The 23,461-nt window shown below is 36.7% G+C and overlaps 1 protein-coding gene across 5 annotated transcripts in view; it reads left to right on the forward strand.

Annotated features, from left to right (window-relative positions):
• LRMDA (leucine rich melanocyte differentiation associated) overlaps positions 1-23,461 on the forward strand; it is a 1,152,373-nt gene that overhangs the window by 960,544 nt on the left and 168,368 nt on the right. For 2 of the 5 annotated variants that reach the window (XR_002524551.2, XR_002524550.2), the window contains exon 7: positions 21,911-22,086. The exons of 2 other annotated variants lie outside the window; for them this stretch is intronic. Coding sequence is in view for 1 of the 3 variants with exons in the window: in XM_017944527.3 (XP_017800016.1) it covers positions 21,911-21,957 (47 nt within the window). In the remaining 2 variants the exon portion in view is untranslated. Of the gene's footprint in view, positions 1-21,910 lie in introns of all 5 variants that reach the window. One more of the 5 variants, XM_017944527.3, reaches the window with a different exon arrangement.

A 23,461-nucleotide genomic window follows, 5' to 3' on the forward strand; every position in this document is an offset into this window, starting at 1 on the left:
GGCTACTCAGGAGGCTGAGGCAGGAAAATCGCTTGAACCCAGGAGGTGGAGGATTGCAGTGAGCCAAGATCATGCCATTGTGCTCCAGCCTGGGTGACAGAGAAACACTTCATCTCAAAAATAAAATAAAGTAAAATAGAATAGAATAGAATAGAATAGAATAGATCATTAATTCCAAATTCCCAGCTCCTCTGATAGTATATTCAGCATCTTTTTTCTGCTATGCAGAGATGTACCCAGCTAAGGGGTGCAGACCTGGGTCTTAGACGTCACCTTTGCAGGTCCTGCTGGGATGATGCGGCATCTCATCTTGGAATATGGAACCAGTTGATTCCTGTGATTTTGTGACTTCAGCTGAACTTGAAGGGTCCCATTTTCACATGTTGTTATATTTATGTCAGTCTACTCCAAACTGTAGTCTATGGAGCCCTGCTTCAGAAAAGTGTTCCGATTTTTTAAAAAGGGTCCTGATCAAACATATTCGGAAAATATGTGTAAGATTTCCAGCTCTTCAAGTGCTCATGGCATATAAGCCTATCAAAGATTATGTGGAATCTAGCATGAGGAGTGGTGTTTGACACTTTCTAAACTCAGTGTTTCTCAAATATATTTAACCACACAATTTATTAACATGGTGTCTCTTTGTTTGCTGGTGATGCTTCCATTGGGTTTAGCTAAGAATGTCCATACATTCTTTCAAAGGTTTCCTAAATAAAAAAGCTTAATTCCTTCTTAGTAGAAATGGGCTCATTTTAAGATGAGTTATCTGTTTTGGAAACAGTTAATCAGTATTGGCGATGTGAGGAACAAAAGAGTAATGAGTAGGCTTGCTGCCTTGCTTATTGCAAACAGCAAAAAATAAAAGGTAAGATTATAATATTTATATGTATTATAATAATATTGATTAAAATATTGATTATTATATACAACTCATTATAATAGGAGTTTGTAGTATCCTGGTATTCTGTCTAGACTTTGAGAGCTTAGCTTCAATGAACTGTAAAGGGAAAGTCATAGTTAATTATTCTCACCTGGATAAGATATTGTTATCTCCTGTGTTTTTAAGTCACAGCCATCAGTTGCATTAGTTTTGAGTCTTCCCAAATGTGTCTACCTTTGGGAAGGCACAATTGGTCAGTTCTTAGACATTTTTTTTTTCTGTACACAGCTCATTTTCACATATGGATCATAACTTCCCAGGCTATCCTAGTATAGCCTATTCCATCTATTCCTCATTGTACTTTAATGATAAGATGATTGGCTTTATAGTCCTTTTCTGTTTCAAACTTTGCAAGTATTTATTCTGAATAACATTAGAGTCTCACTAGCATGAAAAACTGTCCTGGTTTGCCTGGGACTGTCCTGGCTTTAGTACTCAGAGTCCCACATTCTGGAATCCTCTCTCCAAGATGCAAAGTGTCCTGGTTTTCAATAGTGGATGGCAAAGCTTGGAAACATACAGAGCCCATTTGTCAGCCCAAAATATAGGTGCTGAAAGCAATGCTGTTTTACTGTCAAATAGATACAGCATAGATGATCTATTTTTCATAGTTATTGTTACTCTTCTCCCCTCCCATGTTGACAATCATGATTTGCAGTTCACACTAACAGATCATTCATTATTGTTTCACTCCAACTGATGAGACTCAAGTGTACACCATAACTACATTGTAATTTGAGTGTTAAAAGTCCATCTGTCTTTGACTTTGTTTTTATATTAACTTGTTGTGCTTTGTATCAAGATAATGCCAGTAATTTTTAACTTTATGAATATTGTGACCATATTCTGTAAGAGTTCAGATAGTGACAATGAAGATGATTATTATACCAATGCCAGCACCCTAGAAAAAGAAGGTTAGATGGTTGCTATTTTAATGGCAGGTGAAAGGACTCATATATCTGCATTGGGCAGATAAATAATCGAAACAGAGCATACTGCACAATATGCAGAAAAGATATAAAAGTGCATAGAGACTGCACAGAGACTGAATCCCACAATTTTGGCATGAGGTAGACAAGTACTTCTAAGTCAATCAAAAGTTTCTTGTCTCCCAAGAAGACACCAACGCTCAGTTGAATATAGCAGCCACTGAATTATCTTGAGTATACGACACAAATAAGCAGCGTCATTGCATTATTCCCTTGATTGCTTTCTGAAACTGATAAAAATTATGTTCCTGATTCATAGGTTGCAGTTAAAGCGCCCTAGGCGTGAATAGCAGGGGACATTTTGGGTAACATGTGCTGGCCCTCTATGTAGCAGAGTTAATTCTGTTACATTTGAACAACAACTCTAGTATATCAAGAAATTCTTGAATCACGGCAATAAGATAATGTTCCCTGTAGCTCTTTAGTACTTGAACTAGATAAATGGAGATTCAGAATGTCTTCTGGATTTTTATGAAGATTTTTAATGAAACTGTAGAAACATAAAACAAAAGATTACTGATAACTTGTCTAAAACCAAGCTAGATTTAGCTCATCTATCTGCATATGTGGCAGACAGTGCAAATGTAAATTTTGGTAAACTTCATTCAGTGTGTAAATTTCTTACCAAAGAAAAGAAAAAGATTTCAACTGCTAAAAGTTCAGTATACCTTTTCTGCAAGGATGCTAAAAAAATGGGATTTGCTTACCTGTGATACTGAGGCTTTTTCTAAAACTCTCTGATGATCTTTGAAGAAGCCGTAAGGAGCCTAGAAAAGGACAACTGACTATACCCAAGTTGTTGGATGTTATGTGTAGGATGTGACGGAAACTCATACAGAAAAAATGGACTTATGTTTTGGAAATAAGCCTGCTTCAAAGGAAAAAAAAAAAACATATGTCACCAGAGGACTGCCGGGTTAGGCCAATCTTTCTCAGTTTTTCAATTTCTTTAATAAAACTGTCACTTACTTAGAATCTGGCTTTGATTTCACAAGTTTGAATTATTTCTGTGCTTTACAACCATTTTACCTGCCAAAGAAAAGTTTCACTTATGATGACATCCAAAATGCTTCGTAGTATTTTAAAAATGATCAACATATTGGACATGGATCGTCTATATGATGAGTTTATAGATGCAGTGGATCTGATTGACAAACTGCTGGTCCATCAAAGCAGGCATGTGGATGCAAAGTGGATGAACATTTTTGGAGAGCTAGAAATTAATCCCTACAAGTCTAAAATCCTGATGTTACTAGTAAGTAAACCTCTAAGTATTCCATGCTGAATTTTTTTTTTTTTTTTTTTTTTTGAGAGGATATTTGGCTTCGTAGAGTCATACCAAGCCAGTGTAGAGTGGGCTTGATAAAGAGCGTAGTCTAAAGTTAAATGAAGTTTTACATTCGACTATATTTATTTAGTTTTAACACTACAGAAAGGAATAGAAGGATGTTGTAATGGTTGAAAGCAGTTTAAAGAACTATTACTGGAAAAGGAAACAGAGAGTAAGAATATCCTGCTGTATCTTGCTGTATCACAGGACAGATGGAAACGTGTCATATATATATATATATATTTTTTGTAATAGACATGAGGGCACAAGTATATTTTTATTACATGGTTTTATTGAATAGTGATGAAGTCTGGGCTTTTTTTTTTTTTTTCTTTTTCTTTTTGATGGAGTCTCGCTCTGTGGCCCAGGCTGGAGTGCAGTGGCGTGATCTCGGTTCACTGCAAGCTCCTCCTCCCAGGTTCATGCCATTCTCCTGCCTCAGCCTCCTGAGTAGCTGGGACTACAGGCACTTGCCACCATGCCCAGCTAATTTTTTTTTGTATTTTTACTAGAGGCGGGGTTTCACTGTGTTAGCCAGAATGGTCTCGATCTCCTGACCTCATGATCCACCCGCCTCGGCTTCTCAAAGTGGAAGTCTGGGCTTTTAGTGTAACCAACACCCAAATAGTGTATATCATTCCCAATAGGTAATTTCTCATCCCTTACCCCTCAGCTAACCCTCCACCTTTGGAGCCTCCAGTGTCTATTATTCCATTTTGTATATCCATGTGTACACATTCTTTAGCTCCCACTTATGAGTGAAAACATGCAGCATTTGACATTCTGAGTTATTTAGATAACTCAGAGTTATCACTTTAGATAATGGCATGTAGTTTCACCCATGTTCCTGCAAAAATAATAATTTCATTCATTTTAGGTCTAAGTAGTATTCCATAATATATACATATATATCATGCTTCTCTCTTTTCCTATCTGTACATGCATACAAACATACACACACACCACTATATATACACACACACACAGAGCACATTTTCTTTATCCAGTCATCTGTGGATGGACACCTAGATTGATTTCATAACTCTGCTATTGTGAATAGTGCTGTGATAAACATACAAGTGCAGGTGACTTTTTAATATAATTTTTTTCATTTGGGCAGATACGCAGGAGTGGAATTGCTGGATTTAATGGTAGTTCTATTTTTAATTCTTTGAGAAATAGCTATACTATTTTCCATAAAGGTTGTACTTTCATTCCCACCAATAGTGTATAAGCATTCCTGTTTCTCCAAATTCTCACCAACATCTGTTGTATTTTGACTTTTTAATAATAGCCATTCTGACTGGTATATGATGGCATCTCATTGTGGTTTTAATTTAAATTTCTCTGATGGTTAGTAATGTTGAGCATTTTTTCAAATGTTTGTTGGGCACTTTTGTGTCCTTTGAAAATGTCTGTTCATATCCTTTGCCTACTTTTTAATGGAATTATTTATTTTGTTTTTCTTGTTGAGTTGTTTGAGTTCCTTGCAGATTCTGGATATTAGCCCTTTGTTGGATGCATAGTTTACAAATATTTTCCTCCATTCTATAGTTTATCTGTTTACTTTGTTGATTATTTCTTTTGCTATGCAGAGCTTTTTAATTAAATCCCATTAGTCTGTTTTTGTTTTTGTTGCATTTGATTTGGGGCTCTTAGTTACAAATTCTTTGCCTAGGCCAATGTCAGAAGAGTTTTTGCTAGGTTTTCTTCTAGGGTTTTAATAGTTTGAGGTCTTATATTTAAGTCTTTATTCCATCTTGAGTTAATTTTTGTATATGGTGAGACATGTGGGCCCAGTTTCATTCTTTCGCGTATGGCTACTGAATTTTCCCAGCACCATTAATTAAATATGACGTCCTTTCTCCAGTATATATTTTGTCAACTTCGTTGAAGATCAGTTGCTTGTAAATATGTGGCACTATGTCTGGGTTTTCTATTCTGTTCCATTGATTGATGTGTCTATTTTTATACAAATACCAGATTGTTTTGGTTTCAATTGTTTTGTAGTATAATTTGAAGTCAGGTAACGTGATGCCTCCAGCTTTTTTCTTTTTGCTTAGGATTGCTTTAGCTATTCAGTCTCTTTTTTGGTTCCATCTGAATTTTAGGATTACTTTCTCTATTTCTGGGGAAAATAATATTGGTGATTTGATAGGAATTGCATTGAATCTGAATATTCCTTTGGGCAGTTTAGTCATTTTAACAATATTTGACTTTTTAATCCATGGGCATAGGATATTTTTCTATTTGTTTGTGTCATCTGTGATTTTTTCGTCAGTGTTTTGTAAGAGATCTTTTACCTCCTTGGTTAAATATATTTCTAGGTATTTTACTTTTTTGTAGCTATTGTAAATGGGATTGACTTTTAGATTTTGTTCTGAGTTTTATCATTTTTGGTGTATAGAAATGCTAGTGATTTTTGTATGTTGAATTTTTATTCTGAACTTTATTGACTTTCTATTCTAACTATATTTCTATTCTTTCCAATCTAACTTTAATCAAATCAAGGAGTCTTTTGGAGGAGTCTTCGAAGTTTTCTAGGTATAAGATCATATCATAAGAAAACAGAGATAATTTGACTTTCTCTTTTCCAATTTGGATGCCTTTTATTTATTTCTTTTGCCCGATTACTCTAGCTAGGACTTCCAGTACTAGAACAGGAGTGGTGAAAGTGGCATCCTTGTTTAGTCCCAGTTCTTAGGGGGAATGCTTTCAATTTTTCCTCATTCAGTGTGATGATGGCTGTAAGTTTGTTGTATATGTCTTTTATTATTTTAAGGTGTGTTCCTTTGTTGAGAGTTTTTATCATGAAGGGATGCTGAATTTTATTGACTGCTTTTTTCTGCATCTATTGAGATAATCTCATGGTTTTTGTTTATATTTGTGTTTATGTGATTAATCACATTTATTGATTTGCATATGTTGTTGCAAATCCCTGGAATAAAACCCACTTGATTATGATTATGTTTTTAATGTGCTGCTTAATTCAATTTGCTAGTATTTTGTTAAGGATTTTTGCATCTGTGTTCATAAGGAGTATTGGTGTGTCTTGTCTTTTCTTCCTTTCCTTCCCTTCCCTTCCCTTCCCTCCCCCTCCCCTCCCCTCTCCTCCCCTTCCCTCCCCTCCCCTTCCCTTCCCTTCCCTTCCCTTTTCTCTCTTTTTCTTTTTCTAATTTTTTTTTTTTTTTTTTTTAAAAGATGTCTTGCTCTGTTGCCCAGGCTGGAGTGCAGTGGCGCCATCTTGGCTCACTGCAACCTCTGCCTCCCTGGTTCAAACAGTTCTTCTGCCTCAGTCTCCCAGATAGCTGGAGTTACAGTCACATGCCACCACACTCAGCTACTTTTTATACTTTCAGTAGAGACAGGGTTTTGCTATGTTGGGCGGGCTGGTCTCGAACTCCTGACCTCAGGTGATCCACCCACCTCGGCTTCCCAAAGTGCTGGGATTACAGGCATGGCGTTTTTTGTCTGTGTGTGTGTGTGTGTGTGTGTGTGTGTGTCCTTGCCTGACTTTGGTATCAGGGTGATATTGGCTTCATAGAATGAGTTAGGGAGGATTCCTTCCGCCTCAATTTTTTGGAATACTTTCACTACAATTGGTACCAGTTCTTAGAATGTGTGGTAGAATTCTGCTGTGAATCTGTCTGGTCCTGGGCATTTTTTTTTTTTTTTTGTGGTTGTTAAGAGATTTTTTATTACTGATTCAATCTCATTACTTGTTATTGGTTTATTCAGGGTTTCTATTTTTTCCTGGCTCAATTTTGGGGATTATGTATTTATAGATTTCCTATAGGTTTTCTAGTTTGTATGCATAGAAATGCTCATAGTAGTCTTTTATGAGCTTTTGTATTTCTGTGGTTTCAATTGTAATGTGTTCTTTATCAATTCTGATTGTGTTTATTTGACTTTTCTCTCTTTTTTCTTGTTTAACTAGCAGTTTATCAACTCTGTGTATCTTTTCAAAAAACAACTTTTTGTTTTATTGATGCTTTGTATTTTTTTATTTTAATTTTATTTCATTCTGCTCTGATCTTTGTTATGTATTTTCTTCTGCTAGCTTTGGGTTTGGTTCTTGTTTTTGTAGTTTCTTAATGTGTGACCTTAGACTGTTCATTTTTGATCTATCTTTTGAATGTAGGCATTTAATGCCATAAACTTTCCTCTTAGCACCATGTTTGCTGTATTCTAGAGGTTTTGGTATGGTGTGTCACTATTTTCATTTGTTTTAAAAAATTTTTTAATTCTTGCCTTAATTTTGTCATTGATCCAAAGATCATTCAGAAGTAAGTTGTTTAATTTCCACATACTTGTATAGTTTTTTGAGAGTTCCTCTTGGTATTGATTTATAGTTTTATTCCACTGTGGTCCAATAAAATACTTGATATGATTCTGAGTTTTTAAAATTTATTGAGACTTGTTTTATAGCCTAAACTGTGGCCTATTTTGAAGAATATTCCATGCATAGATGAGAAGAATGTATATTCTGTGGTTGTTGGGTAGAATGTTCTGTAAGTATATCTTAGGTTGATTTGATCTGGAGTTCAATTTAAGTTCAAAGTTTCTTTGTTGTTTTTCTGCCTCCATGTTGTTGTTATTTTTCATTACGTATAGGTAATATCTGTTTCTAATGTTATTTTCATTTTCTTTTTAAAAAGTATTATGTCTATGTATCTTAAGAATATACATAATATAGCCTACAAATTTAAATATCCAATAAAGTGCTTAAAAAGTGTTACAACAAATTGTTTTATCAGAGGACAGAAACATTACTGTAATATTTTTCTCACACATATTACTCATTTTGTTAGTCCTACTATTAATGTTAATTGCCACTGTTAACTGAGCCTATTTTCATTTAAATAATAAAATTTGTGTAGCTGAAAGGAAAATACTATAGAATAATATATAATTTCAAATAAAACCTTATTTTTAACATTTTTATGTTAAAATAGTAACGTATGTATGTATGTATTAGTAATTAACTATTGTAAATTGTTATCTTTGTTTGCTTTTTTCTGGCTTGGAATGGCTGTACCCTAGGCTGGGTGGTTACTCTAATGGCCACCAGGGTACTTCTCCCGAGCCCATCATGTTTAAGACAGGCAAGCAAATCTAATTCTCATTAATTGCCTCTTACCTGGTATAAGTAACCTCTCACATTGGACATTGACTGTAAAAGGAGTTACTGTTACATTATCCTTATTAATTACCTGTGACAGTGGAGCCAGTAATTCTCAAACCATTTGTATGTCATTTAGGACTCTTTTTAAAGTAAATTACATTTACTTTAAAATGTAGCTTATTTGATATTTGGTATCTTCAATTTTTTGTTGGTGCTAATTGAAAAAAGGAGAATTGACAATAGTCCATATGTATCACCGATACCTGTGCATATCTGGTAATTGGCTGGGGACTGAAACTTCTTTTAAAATCCAGTAGTTAGAAAATGATGCTTATAGTTTCATCATTCTGCCCTGTATTTACCACCTCTCAATAATCCATAAGGGTTTTCTGGTATTCCAAGCCCTTGTGGAGTGTCCCTTCCTTATCACCAGCCACCCTCTCCTCACGCGGAAGGAGATATGTACCCTCATATCCTGTAAGCATCTCTGTGCTGACGAAAGAATATCCGGCTCCTCTAGCTCTTTGGCTCCTTTCTTATTCCTACCTATCCTTCAAAGCCCCTTGAAAATGTCCTCCACTTCACAAAACTTTCTTCAGACCATTTTTCTAACCTACACTCCTATGTACCACATGCCTTATTACTCAGCTACTATCTTGTATTGTCCTGTGAAGTCTCATCTATTCTCTCCTTGGATGGATTGAGGAGTAGAGATCATGGCTTATTCTTCCCTTGTATCCACCCAAAATACTAGAACAAGGCTAGGCAGATTGTAATTGTTCAAAAAAGGCCATCAGCTGGTTTTTATAAATGAGGAGTCCTGCAATACATTACATGGAAATAGGCAAATAATAATATATCTTCTCATAGAAACATTGTCCATCATGTTTAACAGGGCGTGAAAGCACAAAACCTTGTTGTGTTGGAAAAATAAGCGAAGACAGGAAAAAATGATGTTAATAACCTTGACTCCTGGGCTAAGATTTTAGTTAATACCTTACTACTCCTGGGTAGAGACTCTAGATTATTTAAAACACATAGACACACTCACATGCACACATTCATATGCACATGTACACACGCAAGCACGCAAAGAATAGGGGTTTGGCCTTGACATACTTTTAGAATTTGATACCAGTACTTTTTAACAGCATGGTCTAAAGTTGGAAAAATAGAAATTCAGTGTCTAGTTGAGTTATGAGTTGAGAATGAATTTCACAACAAACCTCAATGATTTTCCACCAACAACACCAACCCAAAGACAATTTCTAATCACTTGGTGGCCATCGTATTGCAAAAGAAGCAGAGCACAGACATGCTGTCTGTTTCACTTAAATTTATGAAAACCTGCTGAAAGGGAATGTAGAAAGTAAACGACCCATGGTAAAGCATTGTGAATGAAGGGAGAGGTGCTGTGGTTAGCTGGGTTGCTCAATTCTTTAGATTCTCAAAGCCAGGAGAAAATTTATCCTCTTCCACTGAGACATAAACTAAACTCCTTTTGGCCATTAATCTGCAAAGTTGATGCCTGCCATGGTAATTCATCAAACATTTTTGTGGGGTGAGTCTGGTGGGGCCTCTGGGGCATCTGCCTTTGAAATTCAAAGAACAGTTTTCTCCCCTGGGGACAGAGTGACTTTCTTCCCTCAGTGCACATCTGGAAGGGGAGTTTCTGCTCCCACTGTCCCCCAAGCCAAGGCAGGGCCTGAAAGAGCTGCCATCTTCATGAAGCATGTGCTTGTACCTCACATTTCTGATCACTCTACCCAGGCTGTCAGGCGAAGAGAAGGAAGAGAAACACAGCCAGTACACTGTTTGTAAGGGCGTTTTTCCCATTACAGTTCAGCACAAAGAAAGGACAATTACTGTTTTTAGTGGGTTTTATAGGAGCGAGAGTCACTGCATTAACCATTGTGAAAAATGAGCAGAATTCTCAAGCTACATGTCTAATCATCTGCACATAAATTGGGCAATGGTTTTGAAATCTTGAGGTCTGATCTGAATTTACAAGTGTGTCTCCAGGCCCAGCGACAAATATGTGATCTGAAGAGAGTGGGCATTCCTATGGAGAACATAGCCTTGGGTGCTGGGCTCATCTTTTGCCCCTTCAGTAACAGGCACCTGCCAATGCCTTGGTCCCTTAGCTGGAGGTTTCTCCTGAACCTTCCAGTCCTTAAGTAAACTGGCCCTGTTCTCTCTACAGGCTCCTGGTCCTCTGTCCCCCAGCTCTGCACCACACTCCAGACACAGTGGTTACCTTTTAGTTTCTTGAGTACACCAGTGTCTTTTCTACATAGGACTATCCACCCTGACTAGAAGGCCCTGCCATGCAATCTTTGTGATACTGGCTTCTTTTGACATTGATGTTTCAGCTTGAATGTCATATCCTCAGAGAGGTCTTCTGAGACCACTCAGTTTAAAGGAGCCAAAACCACCCACCCACCAGTCACTTTCTATCATCTGTCAGTGTGTCACTTTCCTTGTGACACTTACTGATATCTGCCATTTTTTTCTCTTTCTCCCTCCCTCCCTTTCTCTCTCTCTCCCCATTTCCAGCCCACTTCTACCTCTATGAAATTGTACCCTCCAAAAGAGCATGGTCCTTATCTGTCCTGTTCACTGTGCTATGTCCATAGTATGTGTTCAATCATTCTTGCTGAATGAATGGTTTCCCTGTTCTTTGGGTGTTTGGCGGAGGGTAGCATGATATTTACAGTAAAGTTTATGTCATTTTTCATATTTAAAAAACGTGTGGATCAACATCCTTTAGGTATAATTCACTCATACATTTATCTATTAACCAATGTATTCATTTATTCATTCAATTGATATTTGTTTTCTACCATATGCCAGATACCTTGGCGAGATATTACAGATGTCAGAGAAGTTTCGGCCAGGGAAATGATACAATGAAATGGAGAGAGACACATATGAACACAAAATTTCATATTTTATACCGAATGTTATATCCAGACCTGTCTGTCTAATATCCAATTTTCTTTTTCTAGCTAAATTGCTATCTTTCTGCTCCAACTGTCTACTCTCCAGTAAGGCTCTCTCTTCGTTACCCCACAATTGGACCTCGTCTTCACTTATGTTATTACTTTATTCTAGAACTCTCTTCTCTTTGCCATTTTCTTTGAGGTCAGTTCAGGACTTTCCATCCCAGGAAGGGTTCCACAACCCTGTGAGCTCCCATTTGTCCCCTGAGCTGTTCTCTTTAGCATGTAAAGTCTAGGCCCTTTAAAGTTTAGCTTTGTGCTGATGATGATTTTCTTTGGATTGGTATTTCTTCCATGTGTGTTAATATTGAAAACCCAATTCAATTCTATCTTCTTTGAGAAAGCAGCCGTGTTTTATAATTCTTCTAGGTCTCTGCCAGTATCACAGGTAGTGTAGGGAACATAATAGCAGTCAATAAATTCTTGCTGATTGATTGGTGTCGAAATTGGGTTGTCAGTTCCAGACGGCATGCTGAACGAGAGCAGGTCTGGTAAAATCCTCTTCCGCATTCAGCCTCCCTGTAGACCAAGTACAGGCAAAACTTACGGCGAAAGGTGGTGAAAGGCAAAATTCCAATAGCAAGAGTATTATTAATCTACTTAAGCCATTAAGTGTTGTCCAGTATTAGATTGGACCGGAAATCCTGGTTTTCAACTCTTTCCCATTTGAATGCCCAAGAGGCTGTCAGCGAGTAAGAGGAAATACGGAATTGGCTTTCAGTTGCCCGAGGAGAGGAGCTTAAATTCCTAGATTTATGGCTCTGCTTTACCTGAAACTTTTATTTTGCTTTTACTTTTATGTACCAATCGAGTGTACTCCATTTCAGTTGGTGCTTCTTAAACAGTCTGAGGGAGCTCTAAAAATAAGTACTGACCAATTTATACAGTAATGTTCGTAGTGATCTTTATGGAATGCCTCATCATAGGTCAGTATCCTAGGAGCCCCAAAAAGTTATGATACTTTCAGAGGGGGCCTTAGTGAAGGAGGTACAGTTTGCAATATGAATGGTCTGTCTGTGATCTCTGAACTCAATTATTCTAGTTTTTCAAAATCTAGTAGTAGTAAAAGAGGTAGGCAGAGTGTAGCAGTCTTGTGTCCTGAATCTCTTTGCTAACATGCCATCTTGCTGCTTCTCTTTGGCCTGATTTTCTTCATCATGCTCTACATTTCTGGAAGTCCTTTGGTCTTCCTTTTGTTGAGGTTTTCTAGCTCCTTCATATCCCACCTTATCTTCATTTCCTGGAGTGAACTCTTTCTTCTTTGACTCTCTATAGCACTCAGGTGCTTCTTCATTCATTTGCTGCTTATTAAAATTGCTATTTAATGTATATGCATCTTGTTTCCTTAAGTTGACTTTAACCTATTGTTTGGCAGGAACTTTGCCTCATACTTCTTAATATCTCCAGAGTGCCCATAGTAAATGCTCAACAAATATTTGCTGCTAATGATATACCTTAGTTGACTCATCTTGTTTCTGGTAAATTTTACCATAACAAGTAGCAGTATAATGATATAACTTAAAAGAAGACAAAGAAAATCTAGAGGGACTTTGAACACTTGATTAGAACTCTTAAAAGGGAGAAATTCTTTCAGCATTGGTAAGTAATATAAAAATTATTTTGATTGATTTTATCAACTTGATATATCTGGCTATTACTACAAGTGTTTGTTTATATGTTAATCTCTCCTAAACTTGACAAGGATGGGGTCTTCTTAAGCACAGAGACTATATATTTTATGTGTCCTTGGCCTTATTTGGATTACCAAGTAAGTAGAGAGCTGAAAAAATACTTATTAAATGCATAAATGAATGAATTACCTTCAAATCCAAAGCTAGAAATTCTGTTAAAGAAAATATTTAGAACCTCTAGCTCTCAAAGTTGCAAGTTACTAATGCTGCTCACCCATTTTTCAGTTAATACTAATAGTCTGTCTTCTACATGGGGAAGTTTGTTGGACTAAAATGTGATAACAGGGACCATAAGTTGATGACTTTGTTTTGACTGGTTTGGGAATAGCTCTTAAGAGGATACAACGTAATTTGCTTTCAGTTTTATTTGTCAGCCTTGATCTTGGTGGAGGAACATGTTCTTAACACCTGCAAGATAACATGATTGTTTAAACATTACAATATCACACCCCATATTTGACTTTTATGAAAAACTGTGAATAGGGCCAATGCCCTAATTTGTCAAAAATGTTAAACTAATATTGCAATTCTATAAAATAAATTATTGATAAATTTTATAACATAAAAATGTGTACATTTTATCTATGTGTAGTATTATAAAGAAAATTAAGGCAAATAAGCTAGGCAATAATATTTTAAAATGTAATTAAATATTTTATTCCTTTATTATAGGAAGAGCTTTTACGAGTTCTACTGAACAACAACAAAAGATCCAGTAGAAATATTGGATAAAAGATGTGATTATACAAAACTAGAAATGCAAGTGAACATAAAAAGCTCAAACTTACTTAAAAACTTAAAATGAAATATTCATAAATAAAATTATTACTGAGAACCTATAAAATTTTGGATTAAAAAGAAATGGTAATACTTAATAAATATTAGGGCACAATGATACTATCTTTCTTACATCTTCCTTTTAGAAGTAACTTATTTCAATGTTTCTGGAAAGCAATTTGATAGTTTTTATATTACTACACAAATATGGTAGCTACCCTTTGGCTCGGCAAGTTTGTAGAACACAAAGATGTAGTCAATGTATGTAAAGACTAAAAGTAATTCTTCATAGCATTGTTTATATGAAGGAAAACTGAAAATAGCCTAAATATTTAACAATAGGTGAAATGATTAGAAATGTGGTATATTCAGAGCAGGCATAGGGGCTCATGCCTGTAACCCAGCATTTTGGGATGCCGAGGTGGGTGAATCTCTTGAGCCCAGGAGTTTGAGACCAGCCTGGGCAACATGGCAAAACCCCATCTCTGCAAAAGCTACAAAAATTAGCTGGGCATAGTGGTGTACATTTGTGTAGTCCCAGCTACTTGGGAGGCTGAGGCATGAGGCTAGATTGAGACCAGGAGGTAGAAGCTGCAGTGAGCTGTGATCATGCCACTGCACTCCACCCTGGAGGACAGAATGAAACACTGTTTCAAAAAGAAAGTGGTATATTCACATGATCGTGTATTATTTAACCAACAAAAATAAGTCTTTTTAAATTTAAATTTTATTTTTTTAAGTGAAAGCAAGTTTATTAAGAAAGTAAAGGAATAAAGAATGGTTATTCCATAGGCAGAGCACAGAAACAAGTTTTAAAAGAGTAACATGGGATTGTGCTTCTGATATTATAAGTGGGGACAAAGTACTAAAAGCTCCATAGAGCATCTCAATTTAATGGACCCACACAAGACTTAGAAGAAGTTCACTGAAATATCAGCAGTGGTTCTCATTGCGTAATAAAACAGACTGTGAGTGATGTTTTTGACTGGGTCAAACATCATTGTCCTGTCATCTTGTTTGTGTGACTGAGAGGCTAAGTGTCAGAACACTGTAGATCTAGTTAGTTTGAAGAAGTTCATTTGTTCTTTGAACAAAAAATGTAGTATGTATTATGAGTCTGGTACTATGCTAGATCCTGTAACAAGGAGCTTAGAATGAAATAAGGGATACAGCTAGATCAGTAGATATCTATGTTATAAATATTATTGTATTAAGTGCTTGGATAACATAGTAATGAAGATGATAATAATGATGAAGACATAGAAACCACTTATGTAGATCTTCTAGTTTCTGTTGCTGTGTAACAAGTTATACCAAAAGTTTAGTAACTAAAACAACCATTGTATTCAGCTCATGGTTTCTGTGGGTCAGAGATTCAGAAAGGATAAAATAATAGCTTTTTCTCTACATCACAATGTCTTCAGCCTCAGCTGGGAAGACGTGAATGCTAGGGCTGACTTGACTGGAAACTGGAATGATCTGAAGATTCATGTTCATACATTCATCTGTTTGGGCTAGGAGGACCCACAGACAAGGATTTCTGACTGAAATGCCTACATACTCCTTGTGGCCTGGCTTGCTTGCGGTTTGGCAGCTTCAGGGTGGTTGGATTTACATGAAAGCGCAAGGTTTCAAGCCCAAGGGTTCTAGTCAGCAAAGCAGAAGCTGCATCAGAAGTTTTTCTGACTTATTCTTGGAAGTCACACATTCACGCCGATTCAAGGGAAGGGGACACGGATACCACCTTCTGGTGGTGGGAGGAGAGTCATGTTGAAGATCAAATGGAGCTGGAGATATTGTCTGTGACTTCATCATTATGTGCTAGACATTGTTCAAATTGCTTTCTAGCAAGTAGTTCATTTAATCCTCACTACAATTCATGAGGTAAGTAGTATCAGCATTGCCTCCTTTAAACGAGAATCTGAAGTCATGGAGCTAAGTAGCTTGCTTAAGGTCACCTAATAAGTGGCAAAGCTGGACTTCAAACTCAGGCAGTCTGGCTCCAGTGTTTATGCTCTTAATCAGTGGAGGTGATCAGGTTACTAGAGACATATACAGAATACCTGCCTAACCCTGACGCAGGACAGGGAGCAGGGAGTACATAAAGGAAAGCTTCCTTGAAGAAGTGATATTCTTCAAGTGATACTCAAGAACTGAGTTATGAAGGATTAACAAACCCTAGTTTGAGACTTGAAGGACTAATAAAATGGACAGTAGTTAGCTGGGCTGTGGGTAGATGCTTGGAATGGGAAAATGCCTCATGAAGGGAAAATGGCATGTACAAAGCCCCCAGGCAAGTGAATACAGCATATTCAGGCAACTGCAAGTTGTTCCTCAGGGCTAGAATTTAGAGCTGTGGTGGCAAGTTTTGAATGATGAGGCTGGAGAGATTGACAGGAATAAAATTAGAAGGGCCCAAGCAATCCAATGATGTATTAGAGAGCTTGGTCGCCATACTGAGAGATTGCCAGGATGGTGATGTGACTGAATTGACTCTCCTGTTTTCCTCCTAGCAATTAGCCATGCATTTATTTTGCATTCAACTTTTTTTATTGTAGTAAAATATACAAAACTTAAAATTCACCATTTAAATCATTTTTAAGTGTACAGTTCAGTGACATTAAGTACATTCACGTTGTGGTACCACGATGACCACCATCCATCTCCAAAATCTTTTCATCCTGCAAAACTGAAACTCCATACTCATTAAAACACTAACTTCCCATTCACTCCTCCCCTCTAGAATCCACCATTCTACTTTCTATATCTATGAACTAGACTACTCTAAGTACCTCATATAAATCAAATCAATATTATGTGTTCTTTTGTGCTTGCTTATTTCGCTTAGCATAATGTCCTCAAAGTTCATCCATGCAGCAGCATGTGTCAAAATTTCCTTTCCTTTTAAGGCTGAATAATATCCAATTGTATCTATATACCACACTTTGTTTATTCATCCATCTTGTTGATGGTCATTTGGGCTGCTTCCACCTTTTATCTTTTATGAATAGTGCTATACATGGATGTACAAATGCTTCTTAAGACCAATAGATAAATCTTTGAGACCTTGTTTCCAATTCTTTTGAGTATATATACAGAATTTAAATGGCTGGATTATGCAGTAATTTTATTTTTAATTTCTTAAAGAGTTACCATACTGTTTTCCATAGCAGCTGTACCATTTTACAATCCTACCAACAATGCACATGATTCCAATTATTCCACGGGCTCATTAACATTTACTATTTTCTGATTTTTGTTCGTTTGCTCACTTTTAAAAATAGCCATCCTAATGGATATAAGGTGGTATCTCATTGTGGTTGTGATTTGCCTTTCCCTAGCCATTAGTGATATTGAGCATCTTTTCATGTGTTCATTAGCCATTTGTATACCTTCTTTGGGGCAAAGTCTAAGAACTGACTTTTTAGAATGATCCCTCTGGGGAAAAGTAAAAGGGTAGAAGGAGGGTCAGAATGGAGACAGGAAGATCAGGTAGGAAGTTGCACTAAACTAACCAAGAGGCGATAAGGCTTCTGTGATACAACTAATGAAATTGTATGGGGCAGTGGTGGTGGTAGGGAGAAGCAGGAGGAGGTAGCATTGAAAGATTGTTTTGCAAATGAAGCAGAACAAAAAGACAAGAAAACTCAAGGTTGAGTGGATGATGGCACCATGACTGGTATTAAGTCAGTATGTACCTGTGTAGCCATTCTGGCTGAAATACTTCCATGGCAGCTCCCCGAAGAGTGCCCCTTCATTGCCCCTCCCATCTAGGTCTTCGAAATCCCTAAACTCCCTGTATGCCGCCATAATTCCCTAAATAATAATGAATGCTGGGTACATATAGGGGGTAGGGGAACCTTGGACCCTGCTCCAGCTCAGTAGCCAGGGTCCATTCAGATTTGTCAGCCCCCTTCCCCTCTGATTTACTCCAAGATAACAGTACCATTTCTTGACACATGTACTGATGTGGAAAAGATTTTTTGGAAGATATGAAGGGAGTTCACCAAATATGGTAAGTTTTATTTGGGGCCTGTTTGTGTATTCACGTGGAGAGAGTTAGCATTCTTGGTTCTAGAGAAAAAGATTTAGGAATTTTCAACATATGATAGTCATAGAATCCAAGAACTTACCATCCAATGGAAATATTTTCCCTCTGCAGTGACACTGTTCTTTCATAAAATTATTCACAATTTAGCAACTATGAACAGGAATTAAACCTCTAACCAATATTCCAAAGAGGTCAGCTGGGCCTAAAATGCATGTTGGCAGAATGTAGTAACATTCCCAGGTTTTAGGAAGCCAGGAATCCAGGAAGGAGTCTTCCTCTTTGCATATAGCAACTTAAGCTTATTTGAAGGTGATTATTCACTCCCTCCTAGAGTGCCCTTAGCTGCAGACAAAGAGAGTGGGATTCACTATGATCATTTGGCATCATGTCCCTGATAGATAGCCTACAAGGTTACTAGAAGCTGATGAGGCTTATTTTGGTTTTGTTTTGTTTTGTTTTGTGGAAAACCAGAAGGGATCTCAGTGTTGCTGCCTCCAGGATAAGTAAAGATATCCTACTATGTATTTTATTGGCAATCCTGATAGCATTTTCTCCATTGGTGGTTTATGTGTAATAGAGACCAAACTGCAATTTTCTGACCTGCCAAGATCTATTATGTCTGGTAAATATAGTTTATGCTTGACAGAATACACACTTAGGGTGGAAAGCCATGCAAATTAAACTAAGGTTTAGGCTAATTTTTGGTAGTGAAAATTATTCTCCCTTGGTGACCTTATTCAGCATGAAATAAAACAACCAGAAAGCTACTCATGCAGTCCACTCTTTCTTTAATCAAAATAATGAAAGCCTTTGGATAGCCCAGCCCCTGATTCTCATAGCTCTTGTCTTTCATGGCGACTAATCTTTTATGGTCATAAGAAGCTTTTTGTATTAATAGATTAGAGATTAGATAGTAAGATGCCTTATTTAAGGTAACTGTTCTTAGTCTACTTTGAAATCTATGCAAATTACATCTGTCTATGGATTTGTGGAGACTATATCACCACAGAGTCTTGATATGTTAGCATAAATGATATTTTAAAAATATTTACCCATTGTCTGGGCTACCAAACTTTAGTCTTATGTTGGAATAGTGTCTGATTGCTGACAAGCTGAGAAGCAGTTATGACAGAGCTAAATAAGGAGAAAAGCCAAGCTTTAATAATATTGACCATAAACTAGGAATAATCTCATTGATTGTTTAGTACAGCTAATTCTATTTTCTAGTGATAATTTGCATTAATATATTTAGTTTATGTAGCTTAGTCTCCAATATTATCTTGGTAATCCCATCTTCATTCACAGTGGAACAGACACTGCAGAGTTGGAAGGCTTGTAGGTCCAGGTAACAAACTTGTTCTGTCTGCTGGCTCTCAAATTCTTTTCTTTTAAAAAATGTTTTTAAATCAACAGACAAAAATTATATATGTACAAATGTTTTGAAATATGAATACATTGTGGACTGGCTAAATGGGGCTAAATAATACAGACTGAGTATCCCTTATCTGAAATGGCACTGGAAGTATTTTGGATTTCAGATTTTTTGGGATTTTGGAATATTTGTATTATACTTACCAGCTGAGCATCCCAGATCTGAAAATCCATATCCAAAATGCTCCAGTGAGCATTTTTTTTGAGTGTCACATTGGTGTCCAACGAGTTTCAGATTTTTGAGTATTTAGGATATCAGATTCTCAGATTGGGGTGCTTAACCTGTATGTGTATTGTGTCACATAGTTTATTATATTTTTTTGTAGTGAGAATGCTCAAAATATACTCAGTGATTTTTAATAATACAACATATTGTTATTATCTATAGTCACCATGTTGTACAATAGGTTTCTTGAACTTATTTCTCCTATTTAATTGAAATTTTGTATCCTTTGACCAATATCTTCCCAACTTACTTCTACTCCCAACAGTCCCTAGTAACCACCATTCTCTTGTCTGCTTCAATGAGTTTAACTTTTTTAGGATCCACATATAAGTGACATCATGTGGTATTTACCTTTCTTTGCCTGGCATATTTTACTTAACATAATCTCCAGGTTCATCCATGTTGTTGCAAATGACAAGATGTCCTTTTTTAAGGCTAAATAGTAGTTCATTGTGTACATATACACAACACTTTCTTAATCCATTCATTCACTGATGGAACCGTAGACTGATTCCATACTTTGGTTATTGTGAATAATTGCTGCGTGGGAGTGCAGATATCTCTCCTACATACTGATTTCATTTCTTTTGGATACATTCATTTCTTTTGATGGGATTGCTAGGTTATATGATAACTGTATTTTTAATTGAGGAATCTCCATACTGTTGTTTAACTTACATTCCCACTGATAATATACAAGGGTTCCCTTTTTCCCACATCCTTATAAATACGTACCTTCTAGCTTTTTGATAATAGCCATTTTAACAGGTGTGAAGTGATATCTCATTTTGGTTTTAATTTGCATTCCCTGATGACTAATGGTGTTAAACATTTTTTTATATACCTGTTGATCATTTGTATGTCTTCTTTTGAAATATGTCTGTTCAGGTCCTTTGCCCAAATTTTAATCGGGTTGTTTTCTTACTAATGAGTTGTTTGAGTCCTTATTTATTTTTTATATTAACCCCTTATCAGATGCATGGTTTGCAAATATTTTCTCCCATTCCATAGGTTATCTTTTCACTCTGTTGACTGTGCAGAAGCTTTTTAGTTTGATGTAATCTCAATCATTTATTTTTGCTTTTGTTGCATATGCTTTTGGGGTGACATCCAAAAAGTCATTGCCCAGACTAATGACATGGAGTTTTCCCCTGTGTTTCCTTCTAGTGGTCTCACTGTTTCAGGTCTTATGTTGAAGTCTTTAATTCACTTTGAGTTGATTTTATTATATGGTGTGAGATAAGGGTCTAATTTTTTTGTTCTGTTGTGGATATTCAGTTTTCCCAACATTGTTTATTGACGAGACTGGCCTTTCTGCATTGTGTGTTCTTGGTACCTTTGTTGAAAACCAGTTGACTATAAATGTGTGGATTTATTTCTGGGCTTTCTATTCTTTTCCATTAGTCTATGTGTCTTTATGACTTTCAAATATTGTGAGACAAAAGAACACAGGATACACCCTCTTCACACTTGCCATTAATAGTTCAGTGCAGCCAGAATGAACAAGGTGTTACAGAATGTGATGCAACAACAAGGGAGCGATAATTTTATTTTAATTTAAAAAGGCATTCTTGAAACCAAAGTTTAAATAAACCATTTGTTTAATGGCTTTAATGTGGACACTAGAAGACACAAAGGTCTGGGCTATTGGGATTCCAATCCATTCTCTGGAATCTTTGCCTTCAGAAATACGTGGGAGGTAAGAGTTCAAATGTTCTGTATTACTCTCATCTTTCTGTGAATGACACAATTCTTCTGCTTTTTGTTGGCAATCATATATTTTGTCAACTTGTAAAAAAATACTCTACAAAGATGAAAATTGACCTTACAAAGATTCTTCACATGTATCACATTTAAGAAGGATGTGTTCCTGCCTGAAGAATCTTGCCTTGGTTTGTTGACTCTGGGGTTACACTGTGTCCAGGTATGGCTCCTTGGATGAAGGCCCTGTGTTGTTTCTGAGTCAGCTCACTCAGCTTTCTGGAGGGCAGTTGATTCCATGAAAATACTTGCCTTTGTGATCAAGCAGTGGGGGTGGAATATGTGACTCTTCATAACAGAGTGCAAGGAGGATTACTACAATGCTATGGTTATGATTAATTTAAAAAAGATACAATGTCATTATCAACGTTGATCTGCTCTGCTTTTGTATTTTAGTAATTGGTTGGATGAGAATGTGCCCAGGCATGCTTTAATCACTGAAAGGGCATCAAGGCTTAATCTTCCAAAGGGGTTTTTCCCATTGTTATTTCCTGAAACATGCTTGCCATTACTCAAGTGGCATACAAAATAAAATTCAAATCAAAACAATAAGAGATGTGATCCCTCTCTTTTGTGCCTTCTTTTAGGCTTAATTCTCAGAAGTAGAGAGTACCTAAGAAGAGTAGGCTATTGAGTTCCAGACATACTACTTCTAAACTCTCCACTTAAAGCTAGCACATTCCCCTGACCTTGAAAAGGTGAATAGATACACACTGCTGAGACTAAATAAGGCACCACAGAAGAATAACTACAGGAGGAGCAAGTAAGTGCAATACCCTCTTGTATGAAATGTGACCAACCTGAATTAAACCATATTTTTAGTCCTCGCTCAGCTCCAAACTTTTCAGAGCTTTTGCTCAATGACGCCACCCCAGTGTGTCCTTGGCTGATTCTCATAATTGCCACATTATTGCTGCTTTTCTTTATAATATGCATCTTTGGATTCGTAGCCCAACAATCTCAGCCGATTCTCCTTTGTAGTTTGTTTAGCAGACAATTATAGTCATCGCCCCTCGGCCCATACAACATGGGGGATCTGGATGGAAATGAAATGCAGACTTGGCTCATCAGAGGGCAGCTTGGCTTTGCTTGTATGCCACAAACATTGTCACCTCATAACACTGACAGTAGTTGCTGATGAGCACATTTGAACCCATTCCCAAAAGTGCATTGCCTTCATACCACGTGAATTAGAGCCATTTGTGTTATTTTGCTTATGCGTTCTTTTTCTTTTCTGTGCTGTGTATTCAGATTCCCATATTAGTTTTCCTTAATCTAAGACTCACATTAGATCACTCTAGCCAGACTGTCAAATTATTCAAGAACTCTCTTTGTAGCTCTAAATCTAGGGAAGTGTCTGGTAGTCAATAATTATTTATCAAATGAATGAATATTTTTCAATACTTACTGGCAATCAATAAATAATTGTATTTCTAAAACAGTGTGAAAACATGATGAATTGAATTGGTGAGAATAAAATATAAACTGCATAACTGTAAGAGATAGTACTATACAACAGTAGTGCTAATGACATTTTATTTTGCTTTATTTCATTTTATTTTATTTTATTTTATTTCATTTTATTTCATTTCATTTCATTTTCTGGGGCTGCCTGATATGAACAGTTCCTTGTGAAAAGAGAAGGTCGGAATCCAATTAGTAGATTGGAATTGATGAGTTAGTTAAGGGCTTTAGCATCCTACCATGGGCTGTGTTTTTCCCCCTGAACCTATGGGCATTTTTGATTGAAGAGGATGGCTGGAAGCTGCCATGTTTGAAGGGCTAGAGAAAGAGCCTGGATTTCCTGTGTCAGATGATACAAACTAAACTAGAAACGCTACATGGTAGGGAGGCAGTGGGGGACAGAAGAAAAGACATCATTATTCTTTGTCTCTTCTTTTCCCTGGGGGAAATGTTGGCACCCAAATGTTCAACAGTAGGTTGACATGTGGAAAGTGGCCTAGCCAAAGGATCTGTGGTGATCGGGAGTCATAAATCAGATATGAGAGGGAGAGACCATATGGTGTAGAAAGAAAGTGACGATGCGATTCTTTCAGCTGTAGCCACTCATGTGCACTCTCTTACCCAGTAGAGAGAGGGGCCCCTTTCACTGTTTCTTTTCTACTTTCCCACTGAAC

The sequence above is a fragment of the Papio anubis genome, chromosome 11 (assembly GCF_008728515.1).
Source record: "Papio anubis isolate 15944 chromosome 11, Panubis1.0, whole genome shotgun sequence".
Classification (NCBI taxonomy): domain Eukaryota; kingdom Metazoa; phylum Chordata; class Mammalia; order Primates; family Cercopithecidae; genus Papio; species Papio anubis.